The sequence below is a fragment of the Zeus faber genome (assembly GCF_960531495.2).
Source record: "Zeus faber genome assembly, chromosome: 1".
Classification (NCBI taxonomy): domain Eukaryota; kingdom Metazoa; phylum Chordata; class Actinopteri; order Zeiformes; family Zeidae; genus Zeus; species Zeus faber.
In genome coordinates, this window is record NC_137193.1 from 30,755,177 (window position 1) to 30,769,925 (window position 14,749).

General features: G+C 42.2%; 2 protein-coding genes and 1 long non-coding RNA gene across 3 annotated transcripts; 2 read left to right on the forward strand and 1 right to left on the reverse strand.

The window, feature by feature from the left end:
* Positions 1 to 533: 533 nt before the first annotated feature.
* On the forward strand, positions 534 to 4,794 carry LOC307242071. The gene is made up of 10 exons (XR_013844579.1): positions 534 to 676; positions 870 to 986; positions 1,177 to 1,227; positions 1,406 to 1,454; positions 1,902 to 1,928; positions 2,085 to 2,147; positions 2,331 to 2,376; positions 3,705 to 3,743; positions 3,941 to 3,995; positions 4,407 to 4,794. It is a non-coding gene; the product is annotated as an uncharacterized lncRNA (long non-coding RNA).
* A 176-nt stretch (positions 4,795 to 4,970) lies between these two features.
* Positions 4,971 to 8,832, forward strand: cUnh6orf47 (chromosome Un C6orf47 homolog). The gene is made up of 3 exons (XM_080018727.1): positions 4,971 to 5,100; positions 5,338 to 6,739; positions 7,840 to 8,832. The coding sequence occupies exon 2, from the start codon at positions 5,789 to 5,791 to the stop codon at positions 6,722 to 6,724; it is 936 nt and encodes a 311-aa protein (XP_079874853.1). The 5' UTR covers positions 4,971 to 5,100; positions 5,338 to 5,788; the 3' UTR covers positions 6,725 to 6,739; positions 7,840 to 8,832.
* A 1,890-nt stretch (positions 8,833 to 10,722) lies between these two features.
* On the reverse strand, positions 10,723 to 14,636 carry ppp1r11 (protein phosphatase 1, regulatory (inhibitor) subunit 11). The gene is made up of 3 exons (XM_080014645.1): positions 14,317 to 14,636; positions 13,201 to 13,309; positions 10,723 to 12,740 (listed from the first exon to the last, which is right to left on the reverse strand). The coding sequence occupies exons 1-3, from the start codon at positions 14,392 to 14,394 to the stop codon at positions 12,553 to 12,555; spliced, it is 375 nt and encodes a 124-aa protein (XP_079870771.1). The 5' UTR covers positions 14,395 to 14,636; the 3' UTR covers positions 10,723 to 12,552.
* Between the last annotated feature and the right edge of the window lie 113 nt (positions 14,637 to 14,749).

Consider the following 14,749-nt stretch of genomic DNA (forward strand, 5'->3'; position numbering starts at 1 on the left):
AGTGATAGTATTTTCAGTGCTAGGGGAGACACCATCATGCACATGAAATGAGGAACTCGCTGTTTGCTATATTTGCTGTCAAATTATTTAAAGATGACATTACATACGCTGGACCTGGCTTAGGCAAGACTCTTTGAAAGTTCCCTTGTGCACCATTGTGGAATGAGATTTATTCAGAAAAATAAAGTAAATAAGTTGTTTATGTATAGTAATACTGAATAAACCTCATGAATCTTGAACCTTGAATCTTGAAGGGCAATTCATATAATGATTATGTTCCGTTTTAAATTCTAAGGATATTTTGTCCATGAAATGTGAAGTTTTGAATTTAGAAATATATAGAAATTGTGCATTTCTATGTAAAAGTGGTGACTATTGTGATTTTATCCTTATGAATGGCGTTCCTATGAATTTACAAAAGGCAATTTAGTCGACAGAAACAGGCAGTTTTTCGGACGCCCAAAGCCTTGTGAAAGGACCTGGTATAAAGCCCCTGCACACGAGGCGAACCGTCTCTCTGGCTAATTGCTAGCAACAGTTAGTGGGAGCCTGGTGTGTGTGGGAGAACTCTAACCCCCCCCAAAAAGAAAACAATGGCTCATGTGACGCCTTTAGGTTTTCAAATCCCACTGAAGAAACATTGTTCTACTGTTGCTCTCAGGAAAACGGTACAAATGTAAGTCTAGATATTATTGGCATCATTCTCTGTTCTTTGCAGCGCGCTTAGTGCTAGCTTCTCCCAGCACGTGGGGGCAGGTCTGCAGTTTTCGTGTCTTAACTGAAACAAAAGAAAAACATGATTTTTTTTTTTTTCCAATTCTCAGATATTGGCGACGTGGTTGATCTGTTTGATTTGTTGCTAATTTCAGGCAATCGAGCGCTAAACCGCTGCTGCGTCAAGATCCAGATGCAAGACGGGATAAAAGTTTTAATCGCATACCTTGATCAAAAAAAACAATCAAGATATGTGCTGGGCGTGTGTAACGGTAAGTCATTACACGTGTGGCTCGATGGCGCCTGTACGGAGTTGATATGCTGCAGTGATGACCTTACTAGACTAGAGTCTCTGATTCACAACATGAAGCTCTTTTCACAGTGCACTGAGGAAGCATATCTGTTACAATACTTAAATTACGTAGATTTGACTGTTTTAACTTGTAATGTTTCTACTTTTAGACGTGACGAGATGATGGAGGTGACTGGGAGACTGATCCAACTCCCAAGTCGGTAAGCTATACCCCAAAGTTTTACTGAATCGCAATTTTGTGGAGTGATGATTTCATAGACTAGAGTCTCTGAGCAAAAAGCATGAAGTTATCTTTCACAGTGCACTGACCACATTGACGTAACTTCAAGTAATTTATTTTGGCATCCGATTGTGTTGACGATTATTCTGTTTTGACAGTTTATGCCTCAGTGCGATCTTCAAAATGGCTGATATGGACTTTGCACCTGTAAGTATAAATATCAAACTATTTTAAAAGGGCTGGGTGATATTAACGTAGTAAAAATCACAATTTTGTTTGGCAATTCTCTTGATATAGATTTTTTTTTTTATATTGTAGCGTAATTGAAGGCATTGCTTAAAAGTTGGAGCAGTCTCTGAAGTTCAGAAATTCCATTGCTTTACAGTGATGCTGTATTACATTTATTCATGAAAATCAAAATCTCAGCAAAAAGTGTCCTATCATGATATTGATGCGATATATTGCCCAGCCCGGGTGTTTGTCCTTGTTATATTGAAACTGTCAATGATGATTCAGTTATCGGTTCGACTGATCTATACTGATGTTTGCTCGCAGCGCACTGAGACAGTTTTAGCCAATTTACTTTTTCATCACCCAAGGGAAAATAATTCCAAGACTAATATCTTGTCTTTCCATCTTGACATGTGAACACAGGAATGACTTCAAAGGCTTGGATTTCAAGTAAGTATCCTTGTCTGGGTTGCATTCTTTCATTCAAGTCCTGGGTTTGTATGCTACAAAGATGATCTCATGAGAAGTCTGATTCACAACATGAGGCTCTTTTAACAATGCACTGACAGCAGGTTTTTTATTACGTTTTTCTTGTGCTACATATAGGTGTGATGACATGATGGGAAGACTTTGAGACACTGCTCAATCTACCAACTCCAAACTAAGCAGGTCAGTAAGCTATACCCCACATTTATACTGAATTGCAGTTTTGTGGAGTGATGATTTCATAGACTAGAGTCTCTGAGCTAAAAGCATGAAGTTATCTTTCACAGTGCACTGACCACAGTCTTTACATAGCTTAAAGTTCTTTCTTTGCCTTTCGATGGTATTGATGATAATTCTGTTTTACAGTTTTCTCATCGCTCTGAACTCTTCAGATAATCATCGTTTTGCACCTGTAAGTACTGATGTGAAAGTATTTAGGGCCTTGTAATTAGTCTATCATTGATTCAGTTATCGGTTCGACTGATCTAAACTGAAGTTTGCTCGCAGCGCACTGAGACTGCAGACCTGCCAACCTGCCCCCATTTTGTGTACCAACTTGTGAACCAACTACTCTTAGTCAAAATACGCAGGTACAAAATGCCAGCAGAAACTGCAAAATTATATATTGTAATTTAATGACTGAAATAAATACAAAACAATATGTACATTTATTGGGTATTTAAACAACATCCCTCGAATTGGACCGATGCTGCGACGTGCTTGTGGTTCTGTAACCCTCTCCTCTCACTCACTCAACATCCACTGATAGGCAGTGCGGCGGTACTTTATTATCCACTGAGGTGTAATGCTGCATTGCTCAGGTAAAATGGATAGTGGGGGAGTAATAAGCAAGCACAAATGACTAATGTTAACATGAAACGTAAGATGCACCGTTTGGCCGCGGACCGGAGTTTGTCAGTTTTCACCGACCTATGTTTCAGATTCTGTGCCAGTCAAATGTACACACAATACTGTGTTCATGTACTGTACTCGTAAAAAATGTTCCGATACTCAAACCAGATGCCAACGTAATGTAACCTAGTTGCGTAGATGGCGCTCACATAAAAGCTGAATAATGTTGGAGGTACTTCAAGGTAAACAAAGAATATTCGATTAATTGTTTATCTATCGCCTGACAATATTCAGTAATTGTGTGACTTATCTTTTACTTTCATTAAAGCAGAGTTCTATTCGTGATAAAGTTACTCTTTGAAACTTGGTTCTTCACGTGTCACCCAGTAAAGAGAGTGAGAAGCGCCAGCCTTTAATTTTTTGATTGCGATTTGCTTGCAAAATACCAAATAAGTATAATAAAAATGTATGCATTTAGACACACAATGTATTTGTCATCGACGTACAGCAGATCGAAATCTGCAGGTAAAAAAGAATACAATAAAAAATGTGACTCAGCCAAGAAAACAGCAATCGGTGCATCTCTCTTTGGTAAACATGTTCAGTAACTTTAGGAGATTATGCATTTCAAGGGGTATATCCTAATGTGAAATTATGTGCGTGTGTTAGCTGTAGTATCTCAGATATGATGTGATTAATTTTAGAGACTGCTAGGTGTGAATAACGAATCGTCAAGCTGCAGTGACTAAGATGCCACGAGACACTCAGTTACACTATTGTACTAAAAAATATTGTCAGGGTTGGCAGGTCTGGGACTGAACTAATGCCTACTGTGTTGTGGCCCGAAGGCAAATGATTTTAACGCTATTTACTTGTTCTCCCATCTAGACGTGAGCATTGGAAAAAGTTGAACAGCCTCAATGTCTAGTAAGTATCTTAATGTCTGCTATGGAATAAGGTGCCGAACCAATATGCTGCAATGATGATTTCATTAGACTAGAGTCTCTGATTTACAACATGAAGCTCTTTTCACAGTGCACTGAACAGACATTGTCTTTCATTGCCCAAATATACAATATGGCCTTTTACTGACTCAAGCATATATTTGATTTGTACCTCAATAGGCATGCAAGGAAAAGAAGGTGGACAGAATCCATAAAGTTCATGACTGTTTAGCGTGTGAGTATCTTGTCACCTGGTCTCAACAACTTTGTGGTGCGATTTCTTGTGCCGGCATTTTATTTTTAAAAGACAAATTGTGAATCCTAAACTATATTGGCCAATAAACAAATATCACTGATCTGTTAAATTTAGAGTAACCTGGATGCTTTGTTTGGGGTCAGAATGCTGTCCCTTTGATTTTTCTCCATTGGCTTTCTAAAATGGCCAACTGTCTGCCTTTGTTATTCCCTAATATACAGATTCTGATATTGACATGTATTTGGAATATTCTGATCAAAATGCCATAAATTGGTCTGGTGTTGGGCAGATGCCCAATATCAATCACTACATGAAGCTTGGTTTCAATGCATTGACCATATAAATCACAATGCTCTTGTGCTGCATTTTTAATCACTGTTGCATTTACAGGTGCCGTGACTTGGAGAATTAAAGAAGTTGTGACCAATGAACCTCTCAAGTGACTCTGGATCCAGGAGTTGCCTGAAGGCTGCAGACACCGTGGACTACAATGTGTTTTTAGTAAACTCAGCGAGTTTCTTAATGCATAGGTGTCCTTTCAGCAGAGTGACTTTCCAATGGGTGACTTCCAAAATAAATGGCGTTCTGTAACTTGTGTTGACAATCTGTTTATCAAAGTATGCATGCACAAATTGGGTATTTAAGTCTTGACTGCAATGTGTTTATATTTTAGTTAGGTCGCTGAGGCATTTATGATGAGTTTTCTACTCAGAATGTGAAGCTGTGATGTTTCAATGAAATGTAATTTCCTCAAAATAAACATTAAACTTGTGTTTTCGCCGAGCTTGGTTGTTGCTTTATTGAACGGCCGAGCACGGCCATTTCCCCGAGAGGGTCAAAAGAAAGTAAACTAAGTAAAGTAAGGCAGCGGCGCTTTGGGGTTGGAGTCCTCCAAACCGGATGTGGTAGTCATTTCCGGTGATGGAACGCGATAGAACGTGGAGAGAAGACCGTGAAGACCAGTTTCTCCGGAGAGGAACCAGGTCCGGCCGCGTCGCGGTGAGTGCCGCTGGGTGACCGACAGACACCGAGCTGTGCCCCCGACGGCTCAGAGACGGTGCCGGTCCCTCCATTTGGATTGAAGGTGAATATGTATTTTAACTGAAACATTTTCCTTACTTGCATTGGTAACCTTGGCAGTATTGAGATCGCTCGGCATCCTCACAGGTTACCTCCAAACATGCTAGTTAGCTAGTGTGTGCTAGGTGATGCTAGTTGCTAATCGGACCTGCAGGGGAGAATGTTTCGTAACTGTCTTTGCATTCAGGTTTTTCATCGGTACGGTGATTATTCCACGCTTATTGATCTTTCTCCTCCGCAGGTACGAGGAGTTGTCGTTGTGGCGAAGTTAACTTCGTAGGGGAGGCTTGACGCCAGGGTAATGAGCTCTGCGCTTCTCGCCACATAACACTTCCACCGGGTATTGTCCCTAGGCGTTCTAAGACCAAGGGGAGAAACGATGGCGATGTCGAACCCATTGTTGTTTTAAAAAGCTCCTTTGTGACGCTAGGGAGGATCTCCCTGACTTTACGAGATAATTTCAGAACGCTCCGGGGTGTGTCGCCTCAGGAATTCACTTTGTCCTAGCTTCAACTGCTGCAAAAAAAAACAACCATCTGATCTATTAAGTCATTTGTTTTATAGTGGGGGCTCATGCTATTTAAGAACAACCACAGGACTGTGCAGCCACCCAATACAAGGGAAACCCTCAGTTTCACACCAGCACATTCGGTTACACGGAATTAAGTAAAAAGGAAGAAATAAGCCTGGAGATGATTGCAGTTGTGGGTAGAGTGTGGGAGTGGGTGCGTCCCACCCTCTCATACCGGCCTTGGGGCAGCAGCTCTATGGTGGACCAGCCGGCTGACCCTGGAACAAATGTGGGGAAAAGCACCACACATGGCTGGGGCCTGGGCGGCGTGAATGCGTGGCTGTACGGAAGGTTCCGGGGCGAGCCGGGGAGCGTGAGCGAGGAGTTCTGGGAGGCCCAAGAGAAACTCCAGCCCACGGAGACGGAAGTGCTCGGGGCGGGGAGACCAGATTGCGAGAAGGGCTACGCCTCCAGATGGTGGGGCAAGATCCGGCCGCTTTCCTTCTCCTTCTGGAATCCCAAAGCGGGATCTGGTGTGGCGAGACGGAGGAAAGGTGACCTCACAGGTCACCACGACAACGACGGCGAGTTTTCCGACTACGAGACCCCGCCGCCTTCCCCCACGCCCCCGACTTCTCATCTACTCTTCCCCTTCGCCGCATATGCCAGCAGCTGGAGCGGCGAGATCCTGCCCGAGCACTACGACATCTGTTTCAACTTCCTCCGCCACCTGTTCGACCTGTTCACCGTGGGCTTCCTGTGGACCGTGTCACCGCCCACCAAGCTGGTGCTGGAGGTGCTGGGCGTGCAGGGCGCGCTGAGGCTGTGGCTGCATGGGATGGCCATGTTCCTGGTGTCCACCGCGGGCATGGCCGGCGTGCTCTGGTTGATCCAGGAGTACCTTCCCCAGTTCGCCTTGATCTACGGCATTGTGCAGGCAATAGTGATCTCCGTCAGCGTGAAGCAGAGCCTGATCCTGGGAGGAGTGGAGGAGGAGAAGGAGCAGGAGAAGGAAGTAAAGGATGACAACCAGGAGGTGGAGAAGGATGGAATGGGTGATGGTCACAAGGAGCAGCAGGGGTCTTCTACAAAGGGCATGGCCATGGCCGGGCCCTGACTGACACTAAGTTTGGTAAGTTCCTCTTGGTGTGTCATTGTAATGCTGCAGTGGTGGGTGACTTGAGGCATACTGTCAATATGCTTATGGGATATGAGAAATGGATTCCTACACGCTGGCCTTGTAAAACATGAGTTTTCTCCCTGACGTTTCGCCCCAGCTAGACCTTAGTCAGTGTACAGAAAGTGAAGATTTGGAGATAATTACTGGTGGTCTTTTTGAAATAATACTCACCGTTATCGTCAGATATGACTCAACAGCAGCACCAGTACTCATACCGGGACTTTGATATTCTTCTTTATACTTGGAATACTAAGTTAAAGATCCAAAACTTAACTCAAAACACCCAAAACTCATCATATAACCAGAACAAAAACTGTAACATTCCCTAAATGGTGTGAAACCAACTTCACTGAATGGCGTTATAGAGGGGGCAGCATCTGTTATATTTATCCTCACATTTTACACAGACAATCCCAATGTGAGAAGGAGTGGAAAATCAAATTAGTTGAATTGAGTTGCTGATAAGGAGCGGACACAGCCCGCTCTTTCCATTGAATTTTCTTTTAATAGTGACTGAACCGAGGCGGTGCATTCAAATTGCATTATGGCTAGAACCTAGCACTCAAGGGTCCAAAATAATTCACTGCTGCATGACTGAGTTCAAAATGTGTTTGCGTTCTGCAAAAGAGGAATCTTAATCTTCAATAGATCCATTTTTTTACTCAAAGATAAAACCAAGTGAAAGTGGTGTGGACTCATATGCATAAGATTATTCAATTTGCTTCGAGGAAAGATAAATTCATAATTAATTCATTCTTAACTTAATTCATACCTTTACAAGATTCCATGATTAAAATGAAAATAGCAAGTTGGATGTTCTTAAGAATTATTTCTTGGAGCTGGATCTTTACATTTATTTCCTAATTTCTGCCAAGGCCAAAGTGAAAGCATTAATAGGAGACTTGAAGTGGAATCATCTACCAATGCTGCCACTTTTCACTGGTGAAGCAGCCTTAATCTATTTAGTCCAAATGAAGGCAGCATTGTGTGGCGGTGTTTGAGGGGGGGAAAAAAATCCATGACCATTTTGGTTTCATTTTTTCTTCCCACAGAGCCGATTCACCACCGAAGAAGCCGCTGTGTATTCCGAGGATGCGAAAGATGCAGTTTTAATAAGAAATGAGCACCGGACGTTAAGCGTGGCGTCCAGTCGGAGCTCGAGGCTCCAGGAAGCATTTCACTGTTACAGTAAAATGCTACTCACTCTCTTTTTTTCCTCTTTAAAAAAAACAATCTTTCCTAATTCAATCGAACTATCAAGCCTTTTTTTTTTTTTTTTTTTTTACCGGTTCCAGGTTTTGGAACCCGGCGCTGTTCCTTAAAACGGGAACGGATCAAGAGCTCGGGACTTAGCTGTCGTTGCTTTTCTGACGAATCTGTTAACTATATTTTCCTAATATGTCGATTCTAAATACCAGCACTTTAGGTTCCAGAGTGTGCGCTCGCCGCGTTCCTTTTGCCCACGTGCAGTCTTCTGCGCCGTCGCACACTTTGCACGCTCCACTTTAACGTCAACAGGAAAGAAATCGTAACACTTTAAAAAAAATGTGTTTTGCGATGGATGTTTTTTTTTTTTTTTCCTCTCCGTGCCACGGCCTCTTAATCCATGTCTCGTGGGCTGGGAAAAAAACAAAACAGGTTTGTTTTGAAGATCCTCGCAGCTTTCATCTTGGACATTTTTCTAGCCAAGTGAATTTTAAGCTGTCGCCATTTCACAAACGAGCATCGTATTAGAAGTGGCAAATGCCAAAGAAGTTTAGACAATGTCTCCCAACTGTTGTATGAGCTTTGTCATGAATGGTATTTTTGTATATAAACACTAGATTACAGAGATTTTTTATTATTTTTTTCCTTCCCCCCTTCAAATGGGCTGGATCACTCGTACACATGACACCTGGACGTAATTCTGGACACAGTGCTGCATCACAGTGGGAAACAGAATTACCTGTTTTGTAAAGTTGAAGAAAAGTGTCATGGAAGCCCCCGCCGCTTGCGTACACTCAGGCCACGAGATGTTCCACCCGCTCAATAAAGCCCATACCTTTCTCCTTTGTGTTGGAATTCATTTTCAGCCAGAATTGAGTTTGCAGTCCCTCTTATGTGGGAACCAATGATCACAGTTCAATGTTTCCATGTTAAGTGGATATAAGCTGATGCAAAGTGGTCCAACGCCTGTTTTTGGTGGTTTGCAGTCGCTACCACCGTTGAGCCGTTGAACTCCATTCAAATCTAAGTTGTGTTTTAATTATCTACTTTTTGGCCGTTTTATGCAGAAGTAAGCTACTGGGTTTAGTTGATATCCATAGACCCTCAAAGTAAAATAAACTATTTGAGACTTGGAGCTGAACATGGCACATTTGCAGTTCACTGTTAAACTACAACACGGAACAAATGTTGGCGTCTGTAACAATCTTCTCAATCATCTCCAGGCTTCTATTGGTCGAAGGCAGCAGTGTTCTGGAAAGTTATTGTTCTGTCCCCTTTGGCGTTTGGAGGCTTTCAGCAGCCATTTTATGGTTTTCCTGACCATAGCAGTACCTATATGTTTACTATTTGACTTTTTGTATTGTTTGTCCTTATTTTTGGCACTATTTTGTCTCATATCTATTTCGCTGTCTTAACTCCTGCTGCTGTAACACCCGAATCGTCCCCATCACCCCCACCCGGGGGATGAATAAAGTGTTATCCAGTACTCTTTCTGAAATTCCTAATACTTAAAGCACATCAACTTCCTGTATGCTAATATTATTTCTCACTTGTGTATTATCCTTGGCAGGGTTTGTCTTAAATCCCTTACAGGTCGCCTACTCCCTTTAATACATCGATCATGTCACATCCAAATTCTATAAATTTGTGTATGGTCGAACATGGTGTATGACTTTTGTTTTAACTTTTTTGTTTCATATCCAGCTACAGCTCATTGTAGATGGATGATGCAGCCTTTGCAAAGTAGTCGTTACTTCCTGCATGTCTTACGTTATGTAGCAGTTGTGTAGAATTGTGGAACACGGCCCCCCTACTCTTATCAATTCTACAATCTCCTGGAAGGCCGTCAATCTACGCACTAACCATCAGTTTTGTGTGTCCGCGTGAAGCCACCACAAGGGCCCCCAGCCTTCAATTAAACCCAAAACCAAGATAATGACTTTAGACTCTGATCTGGGTGCATTGCAAATTGAGGTGGCGAAGATGAATCGACTTGCGTACTTTACGAGCAAAAATGTCCAATTTGACACATTTATACTTGTATAATAATGGCAATTGTCTGAAATCCATATGGCATTGGGTTTAAAACAAGATCATAACATCCATGGATTGGAAGTGAATACAGTCCCCACTGGTATTAAAGGTGCAGTGTGTAGAATTGAGTAGAATCTAGCAGTGAGGTTGCAGAATGCAACTGAATACCCTTCCCCATGGCCATGCAACATGGCGGCCTCTGTGAAGCGTACCTGCTCCCTAGGTAGATAAAAACATCCTTCTATGGAAACGCCAACACAATTCTTATTTTCATGGGATTATACACTAATTAAAACATACGGATATTGTATTCCATTTCTGCCAAGTCCATTCACACTGCACCTTTAATGAGCTTTTCAACGTCGGCTCTATCAAATACATTTTTGTAAGTACAGTGTTAACGAGCTAATGACAATGGTGTACCATACCAGTGGGAAATGGAAAGTGAGGGAGTACCAATTCTCTCAAGTGTGAGGATGAAGCTGTCAGCTCCCAAATGCAACAACCCCAAAATGTTTACACTGTAAGTACTGTTCTTCAAATTACCACTAGCTTGGTGTTTTAAGAAGGCTAGCAAACTATGCTGCCCGTCCCGTTGGGGGACAAAAAAAGTTTTGATTGATACACTTGTAACGTGCATCAAATCCCTTTATTTTACATGTTAACTCATAACCACCAGACAATTTGACCACGGTTTAAAACTTTTATTCACATTAAATCTGCTCTATGCATTTTGTCGTATATACAGAATGTGTTGACAGTACAAGAACAATTTACATCTGCATGTATTGAAGTTACTGCAAATGGTGGCCTATGAAGGAAAATGTTTTTTTTAATCCACAGTATTGTCACATAACACGAGAAGTGCAGTTTGGAACCAAGATATGACGATGCTGTAGACTTTGGATGGTGAAATTGGAATCTTGGGAAAGACTTGTGGTAATACCAAGCTCAAGCCAGCGGCCATGCAGCCTAGCCCGGCAGTAACTGTGTGCCTCCTTTGTTTTGTTGCGTTGCAGAAAAGTAACAACTCAAAACACCAGAATGCTACATGATTATTCACTTAACCTCCCCACAGAAACAGGCTTTTGGCAAACTTGAAAGCTCTGAAGCTGCAGCTCTTCATAATCTGCATGCAGCTGTGCTAAATACGGGTAAATGGTTTTGGTGTGTTTTCCTAAAAAAACAGAACTGCACAGAAAAAAAAAAATCCCCAGGAGAGATGGACTGTGTCATTCATGCACATTGATGCACAGGAGTTATTTGTGTGGAAAACATTTTCATTCCTTATAAAGAGGACTTTTTATTAACATACTGTCATACACAACTTAACCTTCATACCAGCGAGTGAAAAACAGTGAAAGCCTGATTCAAAGAAAAAATTATGCATTGATCAAGCATTATGATTTAACTCTTTCGACGGACACTGAAAAATGTACGATAGCCATCAACTCTTAATAAAACACGTTTTCAACCTCTCTTGGATTGTCGATATCAGATAGGGTTCCAGATTCAAAACACCTTTGTCTGCATCTAGTAAAGGCTGTGTAGGTAGGCTAGTAAGATAATAGAAGCACATGCTCCTGCCAGCCCCATCTCTCTCCTAGATCTCTCAAGACCACACAGATGCCTGTGTTTGGCAAAATGAGCAACTCAAATTCCCATTTTTTTTCCGAAATATAAGCAAATAACAGAACTGATGTGTTGCTGTTTGCTGGGCTCAATTTGTCACTGCATTTAGCATAGTCAAACAAACAAATTCCCCTATAAATCGAAAAACCCCCCAATAAAAGCAGTTAAGAAAATGATCTTTGATGGCAAGCAAACTGATCTTCTGAGAGCCTCTAATGCTTAAAACATTATATTCATTAGCAGGGAGGAGGACGGGGAATCGCGCTCTGGGAGATCTCCGTATGAACGGTGGCAGACTTCAACAGTACCAGAGCGGCAAAACACTCACATTTTAGGCTCGCGCTAGCACGAATTCAGATTGAAAGACTGGATTTGTAGAATATGACTATACCATTTCAGAGAGCGCATTAATCATCACAAATGCAGTTGACGATGCAGCTTCCTATAGCTTTACATCCAATTGTCAATCCAATCGGCTGTTTGTCGCAAGTAAACACCGTGCCCCGCTACGTTTCCCATGACCGCTCCTCCACTCATTTAAAAATCTGTGCCGACTCCCATAACAACAACGTCACGACACAGACTACGGCCAACTGCATGTCAGGTGTTACAAAATCAAGCGTTAAGAAAAGCAAATAAATAAGGGAATCTAAGAAAAATAAGTGAATTATATACAATCACTTCTGCCTCCTCACTAAAAGGAACAGACTTGGCTGTTTGCTGCCTTCATCCTTCTCTGAACACCTTTTTTTTGTTTTCATAATTCTTGCCTGGTAGCGACAAAGTGACAATTGAACAGAAGTGAGCGGAGTATTGCAGTATATGCCTCAATGTCGCGATCAGGTCGAGGAATCCACCGTCTCCGGGTACACAGCAGCGGGACTCTTGTGATATTAGTGGGCGGAAGAGCCTCCGGAATTCGAGGGCGCTGCAGTTCCGCGGCCGCCCTGCTGCCCGTGACCCCCTCGGCCGTGGCCAAGGATGCAGTGCGCGCTCCCGCAGCCCTCGTCTTCCTCCTCCTCCGCCTCACTCTCGGAGGAGGACTCTCCAAACTGTCGGGGCTTCTCGTAAACGCAGCAGCCTGAAAACGTAAGTAAGTTTCTTGTTTTGCAATTCCATATTGCTGTTGTTGTTATACCTTTTCTTTAAGGCGTGCAATACACAACTTGGAAGATAAGGCAGTCGACAGTGCATTTATCTACTAGCAATATTCTCTGACACCTATTTTTTTTCCCAATGACTTTTCAAGTACTTCAGCACAAAAAGTGGATATCTTTAAGGCATTTCAGTACTTACATTTCTATAAACAAAATTCAAGCTCTTCAAGCACCTAAAGGACCTGGTATAAACCCTGTGCAATGATGACTATGCCTAACAGTTTTTTCAGGTGGACAAAAGAGTACAATACCTCCATTGCATTAAACATATTGTGTGTTTTTGCCTTTTCATAAGCTGTGTGCAAGAAAAATAAAGACCTTATCCTGTAATGGGAGTGGAGGTGAAATCCGTATAAAGTTTTGACTACAGAAAGAAGAACTTACATTTTGAAGACCTCCTTCCGAGGTGTTCGTTGTCAACGGTGTCACTGGACCACTCTACTTTCTTCTCTGTCTTTCTCTTCCGCAGCTTGATTGTAAGGCTCCGGCCCTCCTAGGACACATGGAAACAGGCCTGCTCAGTATTCTCCTCCAGAGGTAGGCTTAAAGTGAAACGAGGCAGCATTGAGCTATCCTATACTTAATGTGTAATAGGGCTGATCGTGTTGACACAATCAAATATCACAATTTATTTTGACCAATAACTCAATATCAGTAATTTGACAAAATTTCTGGACAGCTACTGGGGATTTCGTAAGATATTTGAGCACAAGAAATAATCAAGAAACAATCATTAGTCATATATTATAACCAAGCGAGCAGAGGCGTTGATTGGAGCAGATAGAACAGTCTACGAAGTTCAGAAACTGCATTAGGACTCCTTACTGTAATGCAGCATTTAAGACAAGAAGTATCGTGATATTATGATAACCAAAATCACAGACAATATCTAGTCTGATATCGCTAGCCCTACCTTGTACTACAAAGACAATGACTCAACAATTCTAACAGGACCCTAAACCTTTTAAGTAACGCCTTAGATAGAGTTACTTTATTCATCCCCGAGGGAAATTGCAGTGTCACAGCAGCTCACATCAAAACGAATAGGCGATCACAGTAAAGTACATACAAAAAGCTTTAAAAATGGCTCAATACAAAAATTGTAAAAGTTCAAAATATAAAACAAAAATAGAAATAAAATGAAATATATATATATATATATATAAATAAAGGCCATGCGTTATGGATATTGTCATATGCTTCAAATCCTTCATATTGCCATGACGACTTGAAACTTATGAAGGTAGGTGTGGCTATGATCCAAGTATGTGTTGCCCGCCCTGGTGTACAGTATATGTGCAAACCTGCACAATTTCCTTTTTGTGACAGTGTGAAATGTTGATACAGATGTTTGTTATTTTGTGGGTTTATTGCATCTACCTATCCATCCATCCATCCATCTATCTGCCTGCCTGCCTGCCTGATGAAACTTTGAGCGTTTAAGGCTTTTGAACCAACTGTAGGCCACAGTAGCAGTCGCCTCGCTTCAGAGTTGCTTACCTGCTGGGGCGGTGGCGGCGTCTCGGTCTGCACGGTCTCCGTGATCGTCTCACTCGAAGTCCCTGGAACCTCCGCCATCCCTAACGCCGATTCGCTAACGTTAGCAGCCTTAGCTCGATAGCGTTCTTGTAATGAGCGGCAACTTGGTCCACCTGTCAGTGTGTGTGGGGGGGGGGTCGTGTGTCAATCAAACTTCCCCACGGGCCCCGTTTGTCGATGTCACTGATTTCGTTTCTATTTTTTTGTTTTTGTTTTTGTTTTTTTTACGAAATCCACGCATTAAGCCCCAAGGCGTGGACTCAGGTAAGATGAGCCAGGAAGTGTTTAGCTGTTTTTGCGGAAGCTATTTTCAGACGGACCGGCTAGACCACCCTAAACTCCGGTCCGTCAGTGAAATCAGTCCGACTCGGTACCGGTGTTATTGAATGACGAG

Excerpts from the sequence above, each read along its gene's own strand:
- cUnh6orf47 (XM_080018727.1), top strand. The coding sequence starts at position 5,789 with ATGATTGCAGTTGTGGGTAGAGTGTGGGAGTGGGTGCGTCCCACCCTC.
- ppp1r11 (XM_080014645.1), bottom strand. The coding sequence starts at position 14,394 with ATGGCGGAGGTTCCAGGGACTTCGAGTGAGACGATCACGGAGACCGTG. Across the intron at positions 13,310-14,316 it reads CGCCGCCACCGCCCCAGCAG|GAGGGCCGGAGCCTTACAAT; the intron begins GTAAGCAACTCT and ends CATGTGTCCTAG. Across the intron at positions 12,741-13,200 it reads CGGAAGGAGGTCTTCAAAAT|GCTGCTGCGTTTACGAGAAG; the intron begins GTAAGTTCTTCT and ends TTACGTTTTCAG.